Source organism: Carettochelys insculpta, chromosome 13 (assembly GCF_033958435.1).
Source record: "Carettochelys insculpta isolate YL-2023 chromosome 13, ASM3395843v1, whole genome shotgun sequence".
Lineage (NCBI taxonomy): Eukaryota > Metazoa > Chordata > Testudines > Carettochelyidae > Carettochelys > Carettochelys insculpta.
This window is the reverse complement of record NC_134149.1, coordinates 11191668-11217622: the sequence shown is the minus strand read 5'-3', so window position 1 is coordinate 11217622 and position 25955 is coordinate 11191668. Positions and strand designations below refer to the sequence as shown.

The 25955-nt window shown below is 46.6% G+C and overlaps 1 protein-coding gene across 2 annotated transcripts in view; it reads right to left on the bottom strand.

Annotated features, from left to right (window-relative positions):
* Positions 1–25955, bottom strand: part of MAMLD1 (mastermind like domain containing 1) — a 385137-nt gene that overhangs the window by 99630 nt on the left and 259552 nt on the right. Inside the window, exon 1 of one of the 2 annotated variants that reach the window (XM_075008012.1) lies at positions 3610–4984. The exons of the other annotated variant lie outside the window; for it this stretch is intronic. Within the exon in view, the coding sequence (XP_074864113.1) occupies positions 3610–3651 (42 nt within the window). The 5' untranslated portion in view covers positions 3652–4984. Of the gene's footprint in view, positions 1–3609; positions 4985–25955 lie in introns of those variants that run through there. 2 annotated transcript variants of the gene reach the window in all.

Here is a 25955-nt window from a genome sequence, read left to right as displayed (position 1 = left end):
CTCTACAATAAATTATTAATATTCCATCGTGACTTCTGCAAGTTGGTACAATTCACTGCAAAATACCCAGAACAATGTATTTATAAGACACCTCTTATAGCTGTGCACCAAGAAGTCAAGAAGTAATATCTTAACTGCTGCAGCAGTAACTCTTCCAAGAAACATGAATCTCTACCTTCCCTCTGCAAAGTTTAAAAGAATTCTCAGTTTCCAGGGTTTAAAAGTGGAGCCCTACAAATGTTTGCCCTTCTGAGTTTGAATGATTAATTGGAAGGATTCTTTTTATTTTATTTTTGGTAATCACAAAACCAGTTAGAAAAGAACAAAATTTGCTTTGGGTTGCTCAGCTATAAACATCAAATAGCTTTTCACTCGCTGGAGAGACAAGCTGTTAACTGCCTATCACCTGCTTTACGATAGAGTATTTGTTTTTCATCCCTCGGCAACAGACTATTTCCTGGTTGAGTTTAAAAACTTGGTGACGTTCCTGTTTCAACCCACGCATCTGTGTCATTGTCAACGTCAGTGGCAGGAAAACATTAGAAGTCACCCTTTGCTAATGGTTTCCTAACATGGAACTTCCTTCCATCTCTCTCCATCAACCCACCTCCTCTCCTAAGTCCAGCTGGAAACATCTTTCCCAAGTTGCTTTCTTTCCCCCTTCCAAACATATGGCTCAGAGAGACAACTGAAAATGGTCAATGCCAAAACAGGGAGATTAGGATTATTTAAGATGTCAGAGTCATTTATTCAAATCTCTCTTTCCTGCCTTTGACTTCGAAGTGTCTATGTATGTGTGTTCCAATCGCCTTTCAAGTGAGCTTCTCTTACACAAAAACACATATGTTTGTCTTGCAAGCATCTGGCATCCCCCAGCACAGCATTAGTGCCTCCCACCCCTAATATGACACTTGTAATCAGCTTTCTTACATAAATGTATAGGAAAGTATATTCTCCTGCTCAGTGTGTGGGCACATTGGGCTGGGGAGCATGCCAATAACTAGTAAAGCAATATGTGAGACCATTACTTTTCCCCCTGTTGAGACTATGCTATTTAGTATGCAAAGTATGAACACCTAGAGAAAAGAGAGATGTTTCTTTAAGGGGAAGAGCTGATTAGCTGCTCTTGCTGGCAGCAAACAGCTGGTCAGTCGGGCAGGTTCAAGGCCATTTCAGCTCCCTCTCTTAGGGAGGCACCATATGTTCCATCTCTCACATCAGCAGCTTTATTTTCCAATAATCTCGTTCCAGAAGGGAAGCAACAAAGGAAGGGAAAGCGGGCAGAGCCCGTGTTCTGCACTGGGTTTATTATCTACCGGTGTCCAATTTTGCAGGTGAACTTGCCAGCCTTCCTCCGGGCCTGGGCTGAACCCGGGAAGGGCGGGAGGCACAGGGAACACAGGCCCCTGGCAGGGGGAAGGAAGAATTCCTGCATTAGGGACATTACCTCCACATTTGGGTAAACTGACCTCGGTGAGGTGAGCTGCCCATTTCTGGCTGCAACTGGTAATGGGCTCATTCAGGCCCTGGAGGTGAGTTTCTCTCCTTTCCCCAGGGATCGCCGTGGGAGACGGGGAGAGTTAGGAGATAACAGGTGAGCTCTTTTCTCCACCCTGCTCCATGCCTTTCTCCAGGGGGCTGAGCGCGCCCAGGTTTCAGCCGGGCCGAGGCCTGCCGGGGGTGGCCCCTAAGCAGGAAGGGAGGAGTCCAGACCAACGAAGCTGCTCCGCACGGCCCAGTAGCGGCTGCCCATGCGGCGGAGACGGCGCCCCCTGGCCCACGCACGCTCCGGCCTGCACGGCGGGGATGTCTCCCGACGCGCTTAATCCCCGCATTTGCAGCGCGCAGGCAGCGGCGGGGGGAGGGTAATTTTAGACGTGCCCCCCGGGCAGGGGAGAGGGAGGCTCGCGGTCCAGCAGCGCCGCCAGGAGCCTGGGGTGCCCGGCGGCTGATCTGCTGGAGACGGGAAGACGCGGAGTGGTTCCCGGAGGGGCGAGTTGCAGCGGCACGGGCGCGCCGGGAACCTACAACCCTCCCGTGGCCGGCGCTCTGCACACGCGGCCCGGGGTGCTCCCTGGACCCCGCTGCCGGGCGTGGGGGGACAAAAGCAGCTGTGCCGCGTATTGTTCCAGGGACGGGGGGGTAAAGGGCAGGGCAGCCCGATCCCTTCCCCTCCCCCGGGACCTCCAGCTCACCCGCCCCCCCCGGGCCAGACTCGGTAACGAGCGCCGGGAACACCCAAACAAACCCGCCCCCCCGGCAGCTTCCAAGGGGGCCGGGCCCGGGAGGGGGGGTAGGACAGCCTGGCGCTGGGGGTTACCGGGCAGCTGCTGCTCGCGTGCCCGGGGACGGCCCTAAAGGCGGCTCGGGATCACAGCCCGAGCACCCAAACCAGTTGCAGAACCGTGAGTCAGCCTGGCCGGCGCGCCGAGCGCGGGGTCTCGCCCCACTCGCGCCCACATCCCCGCGAGGGGGCTCGAGATTTGTGCGCGGCGAACCCGCTGCAGGAACCAGCCGGGGCCGGGCGGGCGGGCTCCCACCAGCTGGCTCTTTTGTTCCCGCCCCGCCCGCGCGCCTCCCGTGCACTTCACCCGGCGAGGAGAACCTCAGATTTTTCTGCCAGCCGAAGCCCCAACGCGTTCAACGCACCCGCTGCCGCTAGCGCCCTCCTCCCGTGACAGCTCGCGGAAGCGGCCCCGCGGGTTCGAGTCCCGCGGGCGGCTCTGCTCTAAGTGTAACTCGGGAGGCCCAGGAATTAGACCGAAGCGAGCCCGCCCGGCCGCTGTTGACAGAGGGGTAGCACCGCTGCCAGGGCCGTTTTCTAATCCCATTAGCCGCTGCGCGGTCAGCGTTTAATCTCGGCTAGAAATCAGACGGCGGCTCCCGCCTTTCCGGGCGGATTTGGAGACGCATTTCATAACGAAAGACAATAATAATACAGTCTCTTTGCATTAATCACCTCAGCCCAGTGTCAGGGCGCGGGCAGCAGCCAGCGGCGTCCTGTCTGCATTTTGTGCCCCCTCTCTCCTGCAGCTAGCAAGGGACCGGCGCGTGTGCCCGGGACCCAAAACCCTGCCGGGACCCGCGGGGCGTTCGCGGACCGACCCGACGGATCCCCGAGAGAAAGGGGTGGGGGGAGGGAAGTGCTTCTTGCTCTTTGCCAGACAGCTGCTTCCCAGCCAGACGCAGAGGCTGCACTTTGTCTGCTTCCGTGAAGCAAATCTGCCGGAGTTTCCAATCGCTCCTGCCACACACCAGCCAGCCCCACTTTTTCCTGTTTAAAAACCCACCGACGGGATCCCCTTGATTCAGCCCCCTGCGACTCCCGCCTCCTTCTCCCCGACTGACACCATCGTCTTCTCCCCAGGTTGCCCGGTGGCTTTCACGTTTTTAACCCCCTGCCAGGGGTCTTACCAACACAAGCGGACAGAATAAAGCCAGCCCAAGGTGGCACTTCCCGGCACCCCGCCTGACAACTTTACCTCCGGGGCGCGCACCTGAAAAACTGCACTAACCTTGGGGCGAGGCAGTTATTTGAGAGCGAATTAAAGAACCCCTTCTCAAGCAGCTGCCGCTTGTCCGGTTCAGATCAATTCCAAATGTACTTACTGGAATATGTGGCTCCATGACCCGCTGGGAAACCAGAAGCATCTTGGAGTGGTGATCCACCAGGTGTTAGATCCACTTTGGCTGTATTGAACAAAACCCAGCAAAGCAAAATACTCTTGAGATTGTTTTCTCCTTTTAGGTTCCAGACAAGTTCATCCTGGCGTTGCAGTTTGCTAATGATTCACTGTCTGTCTCAATCTGCTCACTACAATTCCATCAACCCACAGCTTCCTCACTTAGAAGGTGGAGTTTGTGGGGTTTAAGTTACTGATAGGCATATCTAACTGCTGTGTCACTCAAAGAGGAGGAGACACTCTCTCTCTCTCACACACACAAACCACTCTAGACTTAAAGGGGAAGTGTCACTTTCTTTTCCCCTGTAGAAACTGGATCCAAGGAAATTTTTGTTCAGCATGCAGGAAGGCAAATCATTATACTGTCAGCGCACAGTTCTTTAGCATGCAAAGAGCTGCTTAGCATTTTTATAGCCTTCCCCTGGATATGTAATTTCATTTTGAGTAAAAGAAGTAGGGTAATTTACCAAAATACAGGGAGTTACAGGAGTCTTTTTCCTTCCTCAAATGAAAGGATATAAATCACTTAGAGGATTGTCTAATGCATGATTTGTAAAGAATTTTTATTCCTAAAAAATGGTGATTTCCTGGCTCCAGCTAAAATATTTAGTAGGACAAGGTTCAAATAAGGGTTAAACTCACCTTACTGGTGAACCCAGGTTAGCAGTAAAGGGAGGGTATACTTTCCTCCTATGCTTCCTACACATTTATGTAGCTAGATACAGATACAGAGCTGCCAAAATGAGGACGTTTCTCCACTGGTGTAAAGCTGCTCCTCACAAAGTGTGACTTCTGAATTTTAGCTCTGACAGAATATCCACTAAAGTTGAGGGGTTAAGATTTTCTTCTGATCTCCTCCTGGAATGTGTGTAAATGACTTGGAACAGCAAGTTAGCATACTGAGTTCACAAATAATAGTGAGTATAATCTCATTCCACTACCTTCTTAAATCAGCATGATGTTCACTCCTGTACGGACACTTAAGACTCGAAGAAGAAGAAGAACCCTTTCTTGATTCATTGACCTAATGGGTGAGATGTGGAAATACAGTAATACCATGCTGAGAAGCACCTGGAGGTGTTCCAGTTAGTTACTTTACACAGAGCTGTCCTCAGGTTGCGTGTGTTGTTTTTACAAAAAAGAAATAGATTGAGGACAATCACTTGATGACAGTCCTTTTTCTTCATGTCTTGTAAGTGCGAACATTAAGAATTTATTCTACATTTTTCATACTATGTTAATTTTTAATTTCTAATAAAATCTCTTTTTTTTTCTAAGAGATACAAGAAGAACTCTGTGTAGCTCAGAAGCCTGGCTCTTACACCAACAGAAGTTGGTCTAATAAAAGATACTATTTCACCCACTTTGTCACTCTAATATACTGGGACCAACATAGCTACAAACAACAATGGAAAATACCTAATTTTTTGTTATAACTTCTACAGGAAATAGTAATAATAGTAAATTATGCCCATCCAAAGATGGCTAAAATTAAGAAGCAAATAGAGAAAGTTTTATGAACAAAACTGAAGAACTATGGTCAAATAAATATAAGGGAGACAGTCTTTGAACTAGACCATGGATGGGCAATAAGCAGACCACAGACTGTACTCACATTGCTGTGTTTAGTCGCTGGCGGGCCATCAGATGCTTTACTTATGTGTGTGCCCACAGTTAAGGTCACTCTCAGCTCCCATTGGCTGCAGATCGCCATTCCCCGCTAATGGGACCTGGGGAAAACGGTGTCCCAGTGTGTGTTGCTTCCTGCAGCTCCCATTGGCTGGGAACAGTGATCTGCAAGCCAATGGGAGCTGTGAGCAGCTGTACCTGCAGATGCGCAGGTAAAAAAGTATCTGCTGGCCAACCAGGGGCTAATCCTGATGAACCACATCTGGTCTCTGGGCTGTTTATTGCCCACCCCGACCTAGCTCTGTAACTGAGCATCCTCTGCTGTCATTTACACCCTGGCCTAGGGAAATCATCCTGGCTTCACTGAGGACAGAATTAACCTTAATTTTCTATGTGTATAGTTGGAAGTTTATAAAACAAAATAATAACAAATATCCTAAAATACTTGATCATGGGACCTAAATGAAGCCACTTCTCATACACTTTTGGTAAAACCTCCAGTTTTATGGGGTGGATGGGTCAACAGATGGAATGATGCTCCTGCTTTCCTGAGCATGATTTGTATTATTTCAATTGCTTTTTCTTTGGAAATGTACTTTCTCACAGGCAGAGGAAGATGCCTGTGTGTGACGTTTTTTAATGTTGGAGGACTGTTGGAATGCAGCCACCACATAGTTCTTGACCGACAGAAGGCCCAGGTCCAATGGCATTGGATCCACCATGACTGGGAGTCTCCCGTCTGCTGCAGCCTTCACCCACCTTCACAGCTGTTGTAGCATTGCCCTTGCTATACTCTGCCTGTTCTGCCATTGAGGACGTTTAGCATCGTTCTTTGTGTGGACCCTCTCCTTTCACCGTGCCACGATGGGTGACCTTGCTGGGAGTACGAGACTCCCAGAGCATTGCTCTTGTGTTCATTGGAAACACAAGCCCGCTTACCCCTACAAGGTGACGATACCGGGAGTGGAAATGCACTACTGAATTGGTAGAGTGTTTGTCGTCTTGTTTTGTGTATCTTTGAAAATTACTGTGGCATTGTGCCTTATTCTGTATATTGTAGTACAAGGACAAAAAATTAATAACAAATTGTAGCTCTGTGAAAGGTCCTAGATCCGGCGTGACCAAACATAGTGATCCCCTCCCTCCATGCCACATACGATATCGTCAGAAGTTCTAGAGTGTGACGTGCCTTCTGGGGCATGGGGCTTCTGCCTCATGGGAGGTGTCTGCCCCACTTCTACTGAAGCCCCAAACCTAGCATATGCTTTGTGTGGGGCTGAAGCCCTGAGACCACCCTGGCCCTGGGCAGAAGGCCCAAGGTTCTCCTCCTAATCTCTGCTAGCCACCCTTTGACTGTAAAGCTACGTCTACACGTGAAGCCTACATCGAAGTAGCTTATTTCGATGAATAACGTCTACACGTCCTCCAGGGCTGGCAACGTCGACGTTCAACATCAACGTTGCGCAGCACTACATCGAAATAGGCGCTGCGAGGGAACGTCTACACACCAAAGTAGCACACATCGAAATAAGGGTGCCAGGCACAGCTGCAGACAGGATCACAGGGCGGACTCAACAGCAAGCCGCTCCCTTAAAGGGCCCCTCCCAGACACAGTTGCACTAAACAACACAAGATCCACAGAGCTGACAACTGGTTGCAGACCCTGTGCATGCAGCATGGATCCCCAGCTGCCGCAGCAGCAGCCAGAAGCCCTGGGCTAAGGGCTGCTGCACACGGTGACCATAGAGCCCCGCAGGGGCTGGAGAGAGAGCGTCTCTCAACCCCTCAGCTGATGGCCACCATGGCGGACCCTGCTATTTCGATGTTGCGGGACGTGGATCATCTACATGTGCCCTACTTCGACGTTCAACTTCGAAGTAGGGCGCTATTCCCATCCCCTCATGGGGTTAGCGGCTTCGACGTCTCGCCGCCTAATGTCCATGTTAACATCGAAATAGCGCCCAACATGTGTAGCCGTGACGGGCGCTATTTCGAAGTTAGTGCCGCTACTTCGAAGTAGCGTGCACGTGTAGACATGGCTTAAGACTCACAAGCTGTAGTTTGGCCATTCCTGTCCTAGATCCATGACTGTGAATAGTAGAGACTCTAGTGAAAACCTGGCCATGCTGAAGCCAATAGCAAAGCTTTCCTTCTGGGTGCACCTACACAGCAATAAAAGACCTGTGGCACTAAGTCTCTGAGCCCAGGCCATTGAACTCACTCTGAAAATTGCAATATAGACATTTGGGGGAAGGTCTTAGAGCACAGTCTCCAACCTGAATCCTAACATCTACACTGCAGTTTTTAGCCTGGGAGGTTGGAGCCTCGTGAGTCTGAGTCAGCAGGCCTAAGCCAGCTGGCAATCCTATAAGATGCCTCAGTCTTATTCTCAAAGAAGTGTTGGTTTTGTTCAGGGGTGAAAGTGACTTAACGTTTCTTACAGGGATTGTCGTATTGCAACCCTGGTCCCCTCCAGCTCTTTAAATAGCTCCCTGCTGGCTCTTGCTACAGCTCAGCTACCCCTTGTTGGAACTGCGCACCAGGACGCACCTACATACCTTCACCCCTGGTTTTGTTGCTAATAGGACATTCTAGAGCTGGGGAGGGAGCATGATCAAGATATAGTTTGTGGGCCACATCCATCCCATCGAGCCTTTTAATCTGGCCAATGGCCCATCCCCTACAATTGCAGAGGTGGAAGAGCTTCACGTGCTACCCCTGCCCATAGCAAGATCTCCCAGCTTCCATTGGCTGGTTGCCTTTACCTTTCCTCTCCTGCACACCTCCCTCAGGCTAGAATCCATGCCTGTACCTATACCCGTTCTCGGACCTTATACCCAATCCTCTGACCCAGGTCAGAACCCAACCCTCCTGCACCCTCCTCCTGCCTGCCCAACGCAGCTCTACAATTGTTTGTCATATTTCTGTTAGCCTATTAATCCTAGATCTTCTGGAAAACATGCAACTTATTCAGTCTGTTTTACCAAACCAAAGTCCTTTTCCGGAATGACAGGCTGAGAAGTCAGACTCAAAACCTGGAGTCTGGGGAATGTGCAATTAGGATAAATATATTTTTAAAAAAATAATGCTAAACATAAGAAAGAGGAAGTGCACTGAAACGTGTTACTTATTATTCATCATTTTGAAGTGACTGAACCCAGCCGTACTGATGTTGCAGATTTTGAAAAGCTGATATCCTTTCCAATAGTCTTAAAAGAAAACTGATCATAATCGTGTATTACAAGATTGTGCTACGTAAATGCTTGGCTTATTCAGCCCAAGACAGTTGTAAAGATTGTGGCTGTGTGAGCATCAGGCGCTGTCAAGAGAGGGATCTAAGTGTTGGAGTAGACCAAAAACTTAACATACAGTATAAAGTACATGCAAACTGAGCATCTTTAAAAAAGTAAGAGCCAGGTCAGCATTACTGATAGTGCTGTGTGCTGCCACTGGGGAAAATCATACTCAGTTCCCAGCCTGGTTCTGCAGTTCCTGGAGTCAGGAAGGGCAGCAGAGGTGCCGGCAGGTGGGGATCCTTCCACAGCAGGATGGCAGGGAAGTGTCTTGAAAAACAATGGCAAGGGCTCCCACCAGCGCGGGTGGACAGAAGGGAACCCTAGCCAGTCCATGCTTGTGGGTTGTTTGTAAGAGCTAGAGCCTGTAATAGGTAAAATGTAGCAGGTTTATTTACAAACCAGAAACTTAAGTGAGGGGCACTGAAATACTCACAATTTCTGTGCTCCGAAGTCAAGCAATAAGAAAATGTGAAGCGTGGCAGTTCTGCATGTTTTTGACCTGAAATCAGGTGAAACTCAGTGGTTTCAGCTGAATTTCACTTTGAGGTCCTGTGTTTGTTGGAACCTGAAACTCAAAGCTAAGCTCAGGGGGAGTGAAACCACATCAACTGAAAAAAAAATTTGCATGAGCCCCTGCAAACCAGACATCCTGAGTTTCCCCCAACACGAGCTGCAATGTAGGGTCTTGTTGGATGGGAGTGAGGTGTAAAGTGAGGGGAAATGAAGCTGGATGCCTTGGTGCTGGCCCCATAGCAAAGACAGGGGAGACTTATGCTTACAAGGTTTGGCATGAACAGAGGCTTAAAGGACGAAGAACAGAGAAAATGGGTTTGCAATGGAGGAATTGTTTGTAAGACGAAAGGGGAACTCAAAAGAAGAGAGCTAAGATTGATTTTGAAGCCACAAAGACAGTTTGGCCTTATGGGAGCATAGAAATTGCCATTCCCATATACAGGTTGAACGTCTCTAGTCTGGCACCCTTGGGACCAGACCAATGCTGAACAAGAAAATTTGCCGGACCACGAGAGGTCAATATTGTCTAGTAGTATTACCAACACTTCCACTGCTTACTGGGCTCTTAGAAGGGGTAAATTACAGCTAAATAACAGCACAGAACACTGAGAGCAAAGACTGGTGGCTGTAAACAAACTTTATGGAACCACGGGAGACTTGGCCACACTCATGATAAATGGACATCCAGCTAAATAAAACCATGCCAGATTACAGATGTTGCCAGACAAGAGAATGCTGGCCTAGAGAGGTTCAACCTGTACCAGGTCAGACCATGATTGATCATCTAACCTGGGATCTTGAGTAGCAGATGCATCAGAAGATGGTGCAAGGAGACTGTAATGAAAAATTATGGAATAAACTGTCATTAAAGGAGACTTGGGAAGCTTCTTCCTAACCAAGGCAGGTAGTAACTGGCTTGTGTCCTGAAGTATAAGGGCTAATACACCATGCCCATATTTTACCCAATCTAACATAACGAGATAGGCTTTTTATTCATACAAAATTTTGATCCCTTTCTGAAACCTCAATAATATTTTGTGGCAGTGAATTCCACATGCTCATTAGTTGTATAGTTGTATTTCCTTAGCTCAGAATATAAGTTTATTTAATGTGGTGTCCTTGTCCTTAATTAAATCACATAGAAGACATTTGAAAATTAGATGACTGCATCCATAAACAGTTTTCATTTTCTCATTAATGCTTGTTGTAATGAGTAGGGGTTTTACAAGTTCTTTGGAAAAGAGTATGACATTGTTAATATATCGATTCTAATTTTCCTGAGAATCACTAAATTTGGAAAAATTGATGGCTTTAAGAAAAAAAGCCTTTGTTAGTGCACACTTAATTAAAGGCCTTCAGAATGGTCTTCATTGATTTGGACATGAAACAAGAACACAATTGAGACAAGTCAATTTTTCCTTAGTAGATCATTATTTAACATGAATGTCAGCACAACAATTGCACAGGTAAAGCCATCAAAGAATGGACTGACATGTTATCTTGTTTAAAGGGATATGCAAACTGGTTTTGGGAATTACAGAAATTAAAGTGAATGCCAGTTTGCTTTCTGCATAGAATAGGCAGTCAGAGGTCTAACTAGAGCTTCCCTGCTCTTGAGTACAAAGATGTGTGGATGCAACTGACCCATCATACTTTTCTTATCAAAGGTATATTTTCAGTGAAATGATGCACAGGGTTTAAAGTGTGCTGATTGTAACTGCATATAGATTTAATTCAGGTTATTAATTACTGAGCAATTGCCAAATACTTCTTCCAAATGGAGCTATTTTAATCTTAATTATTTTGCAAAAAATCAATCAAATGCTTTTCATAGGGCTCTGATTCTGCAGACACTTAAGCAGGTGTGTATTCCCATGCAAGTTAGTGGCACTATTCAAGTGCTCAAAGTACATTCACATGTGTTTACAGGATCAGCATCTTCGTAATCAAAAGCTTCCTTACATAGAGTGACATCCTGCCTCCATTTAAATGAATGGAAGTTTTGCCCATGTGAGGCAACAATCAAAACGTGAGAAATATCTCCAAAATTATTCGCCACAAACAAAACTGTGCTGCTCTCTGTGCAGCTTTTTTTGATGGCAATGAATTTTGTCTGAATAAAGGTTCTCAGTTATTTCATCCCTTCTTACTGCAAAATCGACTCCCTCTGGTCATTGGAGTTTTGAGTTCAGATTAATGATATGATCGAGGTTAGGCAGAAGTGCTGTAAGGAACAGTTAAGTCCTTTATGTGCCGTCTTGAAAGGTGAAATATTCAGAGGAAAGACTCAGTTGTAACCAATAGATTATGTAAGTGTCTTTGTCAAGGAGATAATGCCATCTCAATTCTAAGTGACTGGTGGCTTTGTGTTTTATGACCATATTGTTAGCATCAGCAACATGGTGAAAACATTGACTAATCAATGGCCTTCCTCCAGTTTTAACTTGTGCCCACACACCTTGTCTCTTGACTTGTGAGATGTGCTTCTTACATGACAACTGTACGTAGTGTTCCTCTCTGAATCTTGGATTTTGTTATGCAAGATATGCAGGTGTAAGTCAACATGTTGGAAAGACTGCATGTTGTTATTATATATTATTTGTAGTACTGTACAGCCTAGGAGCTCCAGTGAAGGACCAGGCTCCCTTTGTGCTAGGGGCTGTACAAACACAGACAGAAAAGTTCCTGTATTTTCTCATTGACCTCATTTAGAGGCTCGGAATAAAACCTGCTTTTCCCCTGATGTGTATATACACTCAGAATACACAGGCACAGTTTCAAGAAGCTTGTATTTGCCATGTCTCTCCATTTGAGATGCCTCTTCTACAAGTATTACATTGTGCAGAAGTCCTGCATTTGTCAGTAGCTGTAGCTTACAGGAACCACCAAATGGGCAGAAGTGCAGCTTTCATTCCAAGAAATGGGCATCAGGACAGAAGGTGACATTATTGCAATTGTCAGTTGCCAGCTTTCCATGTGAATGTTGTATCATATATACTGTCATGCCTGGATCTGAATCATATACTTATTATGTATGATTCACATCAGGGAATCACATACACAGATGCCATCCTGCAAAAGGATTTAGTGAAAAAAGTAACATGCCATATTCATGGCTAGACCGTACAATATGTATATATGTGAAATGATCATGGATTATGGGGCCTGATTCAAAGCCCATTGAAGTCAATGTAAAGACGCCTGAAAACCCAAGTACTCCTGTAGCACCTTAAAGACTAACCCTTATTCGTTAGGTAATGAGCTTTTGTGGGTAAGACCCACTTCCTCAGATTTTGGAGCAAAAATGAGACTACAGAAGAGTTTTTAGCTCAGGTTCTACTGGAGGTAGTTGGGATAACTGCATCAGTCAAAACATAAGATCAGCTTAATTTTTGTACTGTTTTTGGAAGAAGGGAATATTCATGGTCTTTGGAGAAGGGGCAGTCTTTTCTGGGCATTTTCAATTCCATTTCTAACATGTTCATCTATTTACTGTAGCTAGCATCATCTTTAGGGCATGCCTTTTTCATTAACGCAAACTACTGTTTTTACTCATGCTACAAGGCAAAGTTGCATTCTGCATTCCCGAGTAAATGACATGAACATCCATAAACTATCTGACTGTAGAACTGTCACTAATCTTGAAAGTCATAAAACTTAGAGAAACAAACATGACATTTATCCCCCTTTGTGGAAGATTCTTTGAATTAAATGTAGCAATGACACTTTACGCACTTATCAAGAAAATCCAAAATGGCGCACAAACCCCTCAACTTTTCTAAAATAACGAAAAAACAGTCTAGTAGCACTTTAAAGAATAACAAAATAGTTTATGAGGTGGTGGGCTTTCGTGGGATAGATCCATTTCTTCAGACCATTGCCATCCATTATTTTGTTAGTCTCTAAGGAGCTACTGGACTGCCTTTTTGTTTTGATAGTATATAGACTAACACAGCTTTCTCTCTGTTACTACTCAACTTTTCTGTTTATTAAAGAGGAGCATCTTGTGGGCTGATCGCTAACAACAGGTATTTTGGCAACATTAGTTAGTGATTTACTAGAAATTATTGATTTCAAACCTTAGTTTCCCAAGGCTGTTAAACATATCCTGTCATATGGGAAATGCATCCATCTGCTAGGGGCTGAAGCCAATCTAGTATGAAAAAAAATGTGTCTTCTCCTTTTGAATCAGACCTGAGGTAATAAAAGAAAAGCTCTACTTGCTTTCCATGCATGACTTTCGATCCATGGTCACATGCTGAGTACAATATCTCTATGGTTTCACTGGGAGCTACTGACAAAACTGCCATTTTTTTTCCAAAACGAAATTAATATCAAATCACTGTTACGAGAAGTGGTATCCTTCCAAAATAAAGGAAGTGACACTAAATATTTCACCAAGCATCTGAAACTAAAACAAAAAGGTTTTTTTTCTTTATAACTCAACCTCCTTCAGATTCTTGCATCCTTAGAAACAGAGAGGTAGCAGTGTTAGTCTGTATCCGAACAAAACAAAAAAAGCAGTCATGTAATACTTTAAAGACTAATAAAATAATTTATCAGGTGATGGGTCTGCCCATGAAAGCTCATCACCTAATAAATTTTGCTAGTCTCTAAAGTGCTACATGACTTCTTGTTTGTTTGTTAGAATAAGTTTAATGTACTTTTGTAGCCTACTGTAACCCTGTCACTAAAACAGGAACCAGGTTGTTCAATACCTGGTACAGATGAGACACTAAAACAGAATTATTTGTGCTCAGGAGATGTAAGTGAAGCACTTCAATTATATGGTTCAATTATTTTTAAGTTACACATCGTACAAAACCTATACCAGGAATGGAAGCTTTTGTTCCTGAGAGCTAAGCAGCAATATCTGACTGGACATGACTTGGTTAATGGTCTTAAACATCTCCTGTATTCCGCGCGCCCTCCCCCCAACACCTTGCTCCTGATCTACTGTGCCCATTCAGCCAGGGTGGGTCATAGACATGAAGGCCCCTGGGCAAGGTGGGAGAAAGGGGGTGGCTCTGTGCTCCCAGAATGGGGGCCTGAGGTGGACGGAATGGGGCTGGGGGCAGCCAGCCCTCTGGAGCACACTGCACCACAGTCTGTCCCCAGCTAGCCCTGACTGCCCCACCACCCAGTGGTATTTTAGTGGCAATTTAAAGGGCCCAGGGCTCTGGCCATCGCTGCTTCAGTGATAGTGGTGGCAGTGGCTGGGAGCCCCAGGCCCTTCTAAATCACCATGCCCCAGGACGATTACCCCCTTTGCACCCCTGCCCCCACTTTGGTGGGCCTGCACTCAGCCTGTGTTCACCTATACAACTGCCCTTCCCCCATTTACTCTTTGCTCTGCCCTCTGTCCACTTGCTCACTTGAACTTCCTTTTGGCCCCCTAGACCAGGGGTCAGCACCCTGCAGTCTGGAGACGCATGTGGCTCTTTAACGAGTCATCTGCAGCTTCAGGTCTTGCCACTGCTGACTCTTCTGTGGCTCCCTGCCCTGGTGGGAAGAATCTGGCTGTTAAACCAATTGAGTTTAGTTCCATTATTTCAGCAGCGACAGGGCAGAGAGCTGCAGAGAGCCCCTCCCTTGCGTGGTTTGGTTCACCCCTGCCAGTGGAACACCTCCACAGCAGCTTTCCTTCCACTGGGTGCACATGGACACCCAGCGTTGGATCCCCAGCCAGTGCCACGTATGGATTAGTCCCAGGGGCCAGTTTGGGGCTGAGGTGGGTTAATTCTGGGGATGGGGCGGCAGGTTTGGGGTGGAGAGGGGTTAAGCCTGGGGATGGGGAGGGTGGGTTTCAGGCTGAGAGGGGTTAAGCCTGGGGATGGGGCTGCAGATATGGGGGCTGAGGTGGGTAAAGCCTGGGGATGAGGGGATGGGTTGGATCTGGGAATGGGGGGATGGAGTGCTGATGTGAACATTGCTCCTTCCTGCTTAAGAGCCTATCCCCAGGCACAGCATTTTCCTTGTCCTCCTTTGCTCTCCAGTCCAGGGGTGAAAGTAACTTAAACTTTCTAACTGGTACACATCATTGTGTGTGTGCTGTTCTTAAAACAGAGGTTACAAAAAGCATGGTTTGACATTATTTATTAAGGACTGTCTCATATTCACATGCACTGCAGCTCCTGAAATATTGATTTTGTAACTGAATTTGAAAAAAATTGTGGTTCTTGCTATTTTGGTTGCAGACCCCTGCCCTAGATCCTCCCCATACTCTCTGCCCCCTTCCATCATGTCTACTCTTCCAGGCCCAGACTGTCCACTCATCTGACCTCCACTCCAAACCTGGAGCTTGAGAGTACAGACTTGTCCTACAGTGAGCTGCGCCTCACTGCCCATTTCTCCAAGACAGCAGATTATACAATTGTCCAACGCTATCTTGCTTGACCCCACTGCTACCTCTTCTAGTGTCTGATCATGGGCTTGGGGCACATACTAACTGAGTCAGTCTTTTGTGCCATTTTGGCCCCACGTGCTTAAGAGTGCCCATCATGGATCGATTATGACCAGGATTTCTGAGCAGTTAAGGTCTAACTTCAAAGGCAAGGTTCCTGAAAGTGTATGGTACTAATTAATGAGTAACTAATTAGTTGCAGGGTACCAAACCAATGATTCTGCTATCTGTTCTTTTTGGTGTAGTTCCTGTCTCAATAGTGGACATATTAGTTCTGTCTACACAACAGAGTTCTGTTGACAGATGAGGCCTTCTGTCGACAAAACTAGGAAGCGTTCACACTACACAAGCGTTCTGTCGAGAATCTGTTGACAGAACGCAGCAGTTTTCCCAGCAGAGCTCTGTCTTGACCATACAAGGCATGGCACCTCTGTTGACAGATTCTATCGACAAAAATTAGTATATATGCCCGGGGGGCCCTCTGTCAACAGAGAGAGCTTCCAGTTGGCTGTTCTGTTGATAGAGGGTTGGGCAGTCTGGCCACTCTCTGTCAACAGAGGGCGTTGACAGGGAAATCCTGTATTAGGTGTGGACATGTTCTGTAGACAGAGGTTCTGTCGGGAAATATCTGTCGACAGTGACGTCTGTCAACAGAATTCTGTAGCGTAGACACAGCTGTAGAAACAGAAAGGAAGCTACGCTTTATACTAACTTTTCTGGAGTCACTTACACATCATAATATCCACGCAGACCCTTCAGGGCTGGTAGCAGCAGAAAATGATAGAACAAAGAGGGTTGCATTTTGTTTTTCTGATATTTTGTCATTTCTCTCTTGCTTTTCTTGTACAGTACTTAGAGCAAAATAAGAGATTCTGAAAGAGCACACAGTTTGGCAGAGACGATGCAAAAAATCCCCAGTTTACATGGTTTCAAAGGGACTGGCCAGATTTTAGTGTTCATGAGTAGCATCTCTGACTGTGCTCGATTCCTGCTAGGGGCTGGGAGAAGACGGGGCTGGCTCTGACCCCCTTCCACAGTGAGCAGCAGATCTAAGAACAATACAAAGAGCATGCTTCTCTCAGGCTGAGAGAGTGCTGGGTATGATCCGCCAGGATACCAGATGGCTCTGGGGACTCCTGTTGCTGTGCAGAGTCTTCTGGACCTGTCTCAGCATGGGCTGTGGCTTTAAGCCACAATGTAGTGTGCAGTGTTTTCCTACGCATGTGTATTGAAAGAAGCTACCTGTAGGTACAAAAGCTAAGCAGTGTCACGGGAACATTTTAAGATGGGGCAGTTGGGTAGCACCTTAAAGACTAACATATTTATTTATTAGGTAATGAGCATTTGTGGGTAAGACACCCAGGAAAGCTCATTACCTAATAAATAAATGTTAGTTTTTCAGGTGCGACTGAGTGGCTTGTTTTTGTGACGCTATAGACGAACACGGTTACTCCCTGAGACTATTTTGAAGAGTGGGAGTGCTGAAATCCAACCTCTTTAACACTGGCCACCTGCCCACCCCCAGCTGAGGCCAGGAGCGAAGCCCTAATGCATGAAGCAGGCAGCAGAGCCCTCCAGCATGCAGCGCACCAGTCAGGACCCCGGCATGGGGCAGGTGGCAGAGTCCCTGGCTGGGGGGTGGCAGCTGGAACTCCAGGAACTAGGATGGGAGTCTGAGGTGCTGCAGCAGCCCCACAACCCTAGCTCCCGCACCTATAAAGCTAAGGCTCACTGGTGAAGGATAGGTGACTGCCAAGCACTGGAGATGTTGGACCAGGCCCTCAGCTGGTCTGAAATGGCATCACTCTCCTGAGGTCAAGGGAGCCACGTCAATCAGGCACACCAATGGGAGGGGCAAAGGGAGCAATTGCCCCTGGCCCCTTTGAACCACCGTGGCAGCCCTGGCCAGAGGAGTGCGGGGGGGGGGGCAGTGTCAATATCTGAGCAACACTAAGGGCTCACCGCCCCAGGCCCAACCCCTTCTGTCCTTGGCCCCTCCCCCATCAAGGGAACGGAGCCGGGTCCCCTTCCACTTTGCCCTGGCGTGCACACCAGCTGTCAGCCCCACTGATGTCAATTTACACCAGTTGGGGCCCTGCTTTGGAAATGGACCAGCCTACTTACAGCAGGAGCTTTCGCTCTTCCTAAGAGTCAGGATCAGATTGTACCCCCAGCCTTCTACAAGATCCTTCTGTTCTCACTGGCTGAGTGGGGGGGAAGTGGCAAGCACTGCAGCCTCCCAAGCCACTCAGTGCTAATCGCCATATGATCCTGAATCAATGCAGAGGGGTCTGCCAACCACAATGAGTGTTAACGGCTGCAGCGAAAGGGGCTATTTAAGCTGGCTACTAAAAGTTACGTCTGCCACTGCTCTTGCAAGAAAACATTTTGGCAATTAAATTAATTCAGGCATATCCTTTCTTTCCATGGGGAAAATGACAGGAGCATCCAGGCAAAGAGAATGGCACCTAGCCTCATGGAGTATGACACAACAGGAGAAAATAACCATTTTCTAAAATATACCACAGAGCATATTTTGCAGAAACTTCCTAGGCAAACCTCCTAACTGTAGAATTGCTGGTAATGAGAAGAGACTAAGGTGCCCTGATGCACTCTTTGTAAAAGCACGTCCTGGCTTAGTACTGGGGAGGAGTCACACAAGGTTCAATTCTGCCTATGCAGATGCAGCGACTGCAAAGTTTGTGCATTCAGTGGGTGTTGCAAACCCAGCCCTAAGAGCAGAATTTGGTCCTTCTAACCACTTAACATTACTCTTGTAGTTTCAGTTTGTAATCAAGCTGGCTTTTAAATAGTAATAATAATACTTAAAGTGATGGTGTCCCTGATCAGGCAACCTGCAATGACAGAATCTGGGAGCTCTAGATCTAAAAGCTGAGCCTTGACTGCTTAATGTAGAGGCTCAAGGCGTTAACTTAAACAGCGATTTTCAGCCCACAGGCTGCACGTGGCCCAGTTATACTCAGCTGTATGTTAACCCACAGCTCCAGGGTCAGGGGCTCCTGGCCAGCTCTGGGGCCTGTCCTGTAGAAGCTGTGTGGCTAGAGTCAGGGGCCTGGGACTCTGGGCCATCCTCTCAGGGTAGGGGTTCTGGAGCTGCTGCTCTGCCCCATAAACTCCAGGGCTGCTGTCCAGCCCAACCCAGCCGGGGGCCCCAGGTCGACAGGACTCCTGCCCAGTCCTGCAAAGCGAGGAGTTGGGGGCTGCTGTCTGATCCCACAAGTTCCAGGGTAGCCGGCAGGCTCTTTGTGGGAGACATGTCATCCAGTCCCTGAGGCCCAGGTTGTGCACTGTGGGCCTCACACGCGACCCATAAAGAGCTCCACCTCAGTGTGGGGGAGGGGAAAGGGTTTTGTGTGAGGAGAACTTGGACGGGCCAGGAAGCTCATTGCGGGCGGGGGGGGGGGGGAGGGAAGTGGCAGGGGAGGTGTTATCCCAGGCTGACCAGAACCTCCTGTGACAGAGTAATAATAATAAACTTAGCTTTAGCAGGGGACATAACTGAACACAGTGATAGGACCTCAAAACCTATTCAACTACATCCAATAAATGTGGACCAGGGAGACAACTCTTTGCCCTGTACACCTTAAGCAGAAGAGAGGGTATAGAGAGAAGATATTACTCTCAAGAAATCCCCAGACACATGCCAAGGCTTCGTTTTGGTTAGGAGCTGACTGGCTACACCAACACTTGTCATTGAATGGCTGTGAAATGTTGCTCCTCAGAACTTACTGTCTTCCAGCCTAGAGGGAGCCGCTGTCAAGCGATGAGTGAAGTGATCCACACATCTGAAAGATTTTGAGCACCTGGGCCTTCCATGGATGTCAGTGGGAACGTAGGTTGCTGAGTGTCTCTGAAGATGGGGTCATTAAGACCCGATCCTGTCTGGTGCTGAGAACTTTCCACACCAAGCATCCTTGTCTCCCACTGGGCTTGTAGTCTGTAATCAGCCACTGGAGCTCTTTGTGTGGCAGGTTCTATAAAGGTAAGTTATTCACGCTCGCACGTGTGACGAGAGGAGACTCGTGCCCCAGGTGTCGAAGATAATAGTTAAGCTCAGTGCATGTGTTTTGAAAGGAATTCCACCCTTAGGGGCACAAAGGGCGCAGTCCTAGGTAATAAAAGATGCAGCAAAGGCATCACATCCTGCTTCTGAGTTAGCTTCATGGGCCTGGTTCTCCTCTCTTTTATGCCACTGTAATGCTGTACAAATGGCTGGCTTGTTACAGCCGCTCAGAGCAATGAATGAGCCAAAGAGAGTGTGAAGAAGAGAGAGAGAAAAAAAGTTACAACCCCTCTGGTTAGAGCTGCTCCTCTCCTTTGACGTTCTCTTGTGGTTAACATTCTACCAGAGTCCTCAAGAAAAGTCTCCTAGGAGCAAGCTTCTGCCCCATGCTGAAAACACGGACAATAATTTGAAGCCAGGGCTCTGCACCTGCCCATAGCTGTCTAGAGGCGTTTTGTGTGCCTGCATTTTTGAAAGTATCTCACGGTTTTGTTTCCTGTGAATGTGCATTCAGCCCTGCACACTCATGAAATGCTTAGCTGAGTTTGGGAGCCTGTACGGAGTGGGCTGAGGAGGGGGAGGGGTGAAGAGGAAAAGAAAGAAGGGGTTGTAAAGCAGCTTGAGAACTGATACGATTTTGCTGTGAAACTTTGTGTCGGGGAACAGCATTCTCAGGCTTTTTTTGCAGCTGGTTTAATGAACCCCCAGCACTATATCGGCTTTAAAAACTCCAATGCATTTTTCAGTCACAGCAAGGAACCACTTCAAGTGAGGGCCTGATTCTGAGAAGAAAGGAGCTCTTCCAGTTGCATGGAAGTTCCAGGATCCATCTGCAAAATAAGCACACCATCCCTTGGCCCAGTAGAGCCAGCAGATGTGAATAAGATCAGGGATTGCCCATGCAGCATAGTGCCAAACTTGCATTCCTAAACTCCAAACCCATTAAATATTTAAGTGGCTACACGCAAATCATTGAAAATCTGTTTATAAGAAGCATACCACATTGTGCAGATATTCTTTGCACTGAGGTCCTGTTTCGAAGCCTTCTTTAACTCTTTCTTTTCAGAGGACTTAAAAGTTAGCTAATGAGAGAGAGAGAGAGTGTGTGTGTGCGTGCGTGTGTGTGTGATATGGACATACATGGAACATTGTCAAATGCAGCTGAGGCACAAGAAAACAAATTTATTCATGCACCAAAGAAAACCCCAGGATTTCACCCATAGTTTCAACTCTTTGCAGGTATTAGTTGGATAACACAACAAATAAACACAAGTTTATTGGGAATTTTCAGCTGGACCCTCTGAAACCTTTGGAGATGAGGGTCCCATATCTTCTTTTCTGACTGTCACTGTGAATTTGCTTGTGGATGTAAATGACACCACGCATGGAGCCTGAACAGCTGAGCTCATGCTTTAGGCATTCTCCCAGGACTGGAGGGGGGAGGGGGACTCCTGGCCTGTATTCGACTGCTTCTCCCCTTGCATTTACACACACACCAATCATGTTATCATAGTGAAAAAATGTAAGAATTCCAGGAAACAGAGGAAGTTTGTGTGTTGACCTTAATACATTTTTTCAGAGGGAGATCAGTCCAAACGTTAGGGGATGATAGACACTAGCTTAACTCATTTACAAATACTTTAATTCTCATTCCAATAATTACCTCCCCTCCTCCCCTTCAGCAGTAACGTTGTTTGTATTCTATACCACAGGGTTACTTTGGCTGAGAAAGAGAGCTTGAAAGCATCTGGTAAAAAAGCTCTGTGGGACCCATTTGGACATTAAATGGATTCTTACAGGAGACCCAAATGCATTGAGTTTTTATTTTCATTAAAATTGGGTGGAGGGGTGAGGGAAGGAAGGGGTGGGTAATGGACAGGGTTAATTATTAAGCTCCTAGACACTTGGGCTTAATTCTGTCTTGGACCTCTGGTCTCGATCCTGTAAGGTGCTGAGGTAAGCATTCTCCCCCAAGATCCAGCATAGCGTGTAACCCCATGCTTAATTTTATAAATGTGAGCAATCTCCTTGCAGTCCATGGGACTTTCAAGTTAGGAAAGAGCTTTGCTGGATCACGGCTAGAGTGCTCAGCACCTTGCAGGATGAAACCGTAGATTGCATAGCACAGAACCGTGATATGCTATGCCTAGAAGTGGCCTGCTCTTTTCTTCCAGGATTACATTTACAAGATTGTATGTGCACACACACAAGAAACTAGGGAATATGTAGCTGAAACCTTAATACTTGTTTCAATTCAGACTTTCTCCTAATCCTGTGTAGAGTGAACAACACGGTCATACACAGACTTATACTTGTAAAATGGCAAGTAAAAAACCCATGCCTCCTGACTGGCTGGTGAGAATTCCAGTCAGTGAAAATACTTCAGTTTAATTGCACGGGTCCGACCTCCCTTAGCCTCGTAATCTGGGTTATGAGCACAGCCGCTTCCTTGTGCCGAAAAACGCACCTGAACCTGGTCGTTATTTCACCCTGGTGTGTGCTGTGGCTTACCTAACAAACCCTAGGCTCTTTTGACTTTTATAAGACACGTTACGGCTCCGCGTCTGTGTGTTTAGTTAGCAGGATGGCTGAGTATTAGGCCTGCCTGAAACTCACAGAGTCTGAGAGTTCTGTGAACCAGCTAGATTGGGTTTGCAAAATCATTTCATTCTTTGAACTTCTTCTGTCTTTAAATTTAACCTCCTGGGCTTGTTGAAAAGCGAGTCAGTGAGAAACAAACAAGCCCCTTTCTCCGGCCAAAGTGCTGTATTTTAGGGACAGACACCCTGCCACAACAAAAGCTAGGTTGACACAAGTGGGGCTATTTATACAGTACATACAATGAGGTAGGTGCTGAGCCGGTATCAGAACTCCACTGAAGTCATTAGTCAAAGCTCCGTCTCACTGAACCTATTTCTTCATTCAAATTTTTCTCTGTTCCCTTCTTCAGTCTTTCTGTATTTGGTGGGGTTTATTTTATCCTGCTCCATTTATTTTCACACAGTTTTTTTTTCAATGTGTCTTCCCCCGCCCCGCTGCCTATCTAATCCGTCTGTGAGGCTCATCTAAGTGGGCCATAGACCCAATAATCTTTGAATTAGGGTTGAACTTTCAGACTGTTCAAATAGATTTAGCATTAAGCAACATAAGCACACCCTTCCCTAATGCTTATGGATTTGAATGCTGCAGAATGAATAGGACAGTGTTAGGTTTATAGCATTTACAAAACATATTTGCCTGGGTTTACTCTATGGCTACGTCTACACGTGAAGCCTACATCGAAATAGCTTATTTCGATGTAGCGACATCGAAATACGCTATTTCGATGAATAACGTCTACACGTCCTCCAGGGCTGGCAACGTCGATGTTCAACTTCGACGTTGCGCGGCACCACATCGAAATAGGCGCTGCGAGGGAACGTCTACACACCAAAGTAGCACACATCGAAATAAGGGTGCCAGGAACAGCTGCAGACAGGGTCACAGGGCGGATTCAACAGCAAGCCGCTCCCTTAAAGGGCCCCTCCCAGACACAGTTGCACTAAACAACACAAAATACACAGAGCTGACAACCGGTTGCAGACCCTGTGCCTGCAGCATGGATCCCCAGCTGCCACAGCAGCAGCCAGAAGCCCTGGGCTAAGGGCTGCTGCCCACGGTGACCATAGAGCCCCGCAGGGGCTGGAGAGAGAGCGTCTCTCAACCCCTCAGCTGATGGTCGCCATGGCGGACCCCGCTATTTCGAAGTTGCGGGACGCGCAACGACTACACGGTCCCTACTTCGACGTTGAATGTCGAAGTAGGGCGCTATTCCTATCCCCTCATGGGGTTAGCGACTTCGACGTCTCGCCGCCTAACGTCGAAGTTAACTTCGAAATAGCGCCCGGCGCGTGTAGCCGTGACGGGCGCTATTTCGAAGTTAGTGCCGCTACTTCGAAGTAGCGTGCACGTGTAGACACGGCTTATGTGAGTGAACCCAATGAGAAAACCTCAGAGGTATAAATCAAAACAGATTCTGGCCCAAAGATTCAAGTGTCCCAGAGTTTTAAAAGTGCAGGGTTTTGATCTGGTTGCCAATGTTGGAACAAAACCCTACAGATTTCCCACAGATCCAATGGAAGGAAGTGTGACACATATTAACGAGTCCTGGTGACTTCTGTCCATTGTTCTGAGTCATGGATACAAGCTATAAAATGGGCTGGGTGCTTCTGATGTTCTTCCAGAAGCTGCTTACAGCAGCAGAAAGCTATACTGGCAGGTTCTATCTTTCCTGGCTCCCGCATACATTACAAGTGTGTATGGAAGGTCTGCAATGTCTCCATTTCAAGCCAAAGATGATTACAGGGCCATATATCAGCCTACCTTCCCTACCACCTAGCAGGTCAATTTCCCAGAGGGGTTGATGTCACCTAACCACTCTACTGAGGGGAGGGCCAAAAACCCCTGGAAATGTGTCTACATAAAATACTTCTTGCCATCCATTCTTCATGCTAAATTATCCAGCATGCAAATTAAAAACAGAAAACATATAACAATGAAGAATTATAAATTATCCTAAAATGTAATTTTATTTTTAGGCTTTTAGAGTAAGGGGATTATAGAAATGGAAAGGTTCAGAATGAATCTGTAATACATATTTATGGTTAGTAACTGATAAAGGACACAGGAGTGCCTGAGCAATAGAGAGAGTTTCCAGGAAAGAAATCCAGCGTTCATAACACTTAAATAAATTCCTTGGGGCAAATCATTCTCTGGGTGCCTTGACTGAGGTTGATAGAGCTGTACTCAGCTATCTCAGAGGAAGGCCTGGCTTCTTTTGTCTAATGAGAAAACAGCATTGCCATCAATATTTTGGGAAAGATTTTCTCAACAGGTAACAATCTACACTATCTTCTCTGTTACTGAGAATTAAGAAGAGACAAGGACCAGGGAAAAGTCACCAGTTTCAAGTGCAATTATTTGTTAGCCCATATTAGATATTAAAAGGATGAGCACTGTCTTTTAAAAACAAAAGCATTGGACGTTAAAGAAAGACATAGGAAATATATAGCCATATTTTACAGAGTGAGGTTCTGATTCAGCAAAACAACTTTAGCACTAACTTTATTTATGGGCCCAAGTAGTCGCCCTGAAATTAATGACACCTAAGTGCTTTGCTGAATCAGTGGCTAAATTATTTGGGGCAGAGGGGCTTTAATATTTCCCAAGGAATTACACTTATTAAAGAGGACAGCCTATAAATTAGTGTTCCAGTTAAAATCAATTTGTAGATAATACACATCCCTAAAAGACAGATTGTTGGTTTGTATGAGCATTGTATCAAAACTTTAATTAAACCCTTTTTAAAATAAAACCTGTCATACATTATACTGCTAATTGACTTGACCTGGGACAAAGAGGACTCTGCCAGCCAGAGGAGACTAAAGAAGATTATTCTGTCTGGTGCTGCAGCAGTCGTGTGTTAATAACATTTATTTCTGCCGTCTTCCCCAACTCCCTATTGTCTATTCAAGAAATGTGTGGGCTAGAAGCCAGTCATCACAAAGCAAAAAGTAATAAAACTCAAAAGACGACTTTTTGTACCTCACATTCTGCTGGCTTACTAGGACACAAAATGCGTGGCCCAGCCGGGTTTAGATTTCACTCCAGAACATTTTTTTTTTCATTTTTTTTTTGAAGCAGGAATTTTGCAAACCTGTATCTAATTAAGCCTGTCGACAGTAACAAGGGCATTACAGTGAAGGAGTCCAAAATGCTCAGGGATGAACTGCTCTATGCCAAGAGACCATATTTTGCTGCCACAGCATGAGCTATCCCCATATCAAGCTTGTTCAGCCACCAAAGCAACCAGATTCTGATTCTTGTCGCACTTGCACCTGCTTTGAACAGGACAAATTTCTGCTTTCATCTGTGAGAATGTAAATCAGGAGTAACTCCATGGAAGTGAGTAGAATTGCCCTGGACTGGCACTCAGACGAATGAGGAAGAACTCGGAATTACTGATGTGATTGGAGTTACTCCTCTTTTCTGTTGGTGTATTACAGAGGAGAATCAGGCCCATGAAGTTTTAAGCATACTTGTCTGCCCGCTATTTGACAAAGCGTTTTGCAATGTAAAGATCAGACAGAGTCGTCTGTGCTGCTACACTGTACACCGGGGACAGCAATCCCTGGCACGGGTGCCACGAGTGGCACATGAGCTGATTTTCATTGGCACATGAGGTGGGAGCTCAGCCCCACACCTCCTCCCCCATGCAGTCGGGAGCTTGCTCAGAGCCATGCTGCCTGTGCATAAACAAAAGGCCAGCCACCACCTTACTTCCTGCATCCTTAGGCTCACCCACTGCCCATTTCAGTACTCCACACGCTACGCTGGCTGCCAGCTCCTTTCAGAGTAAAACCGAAGGT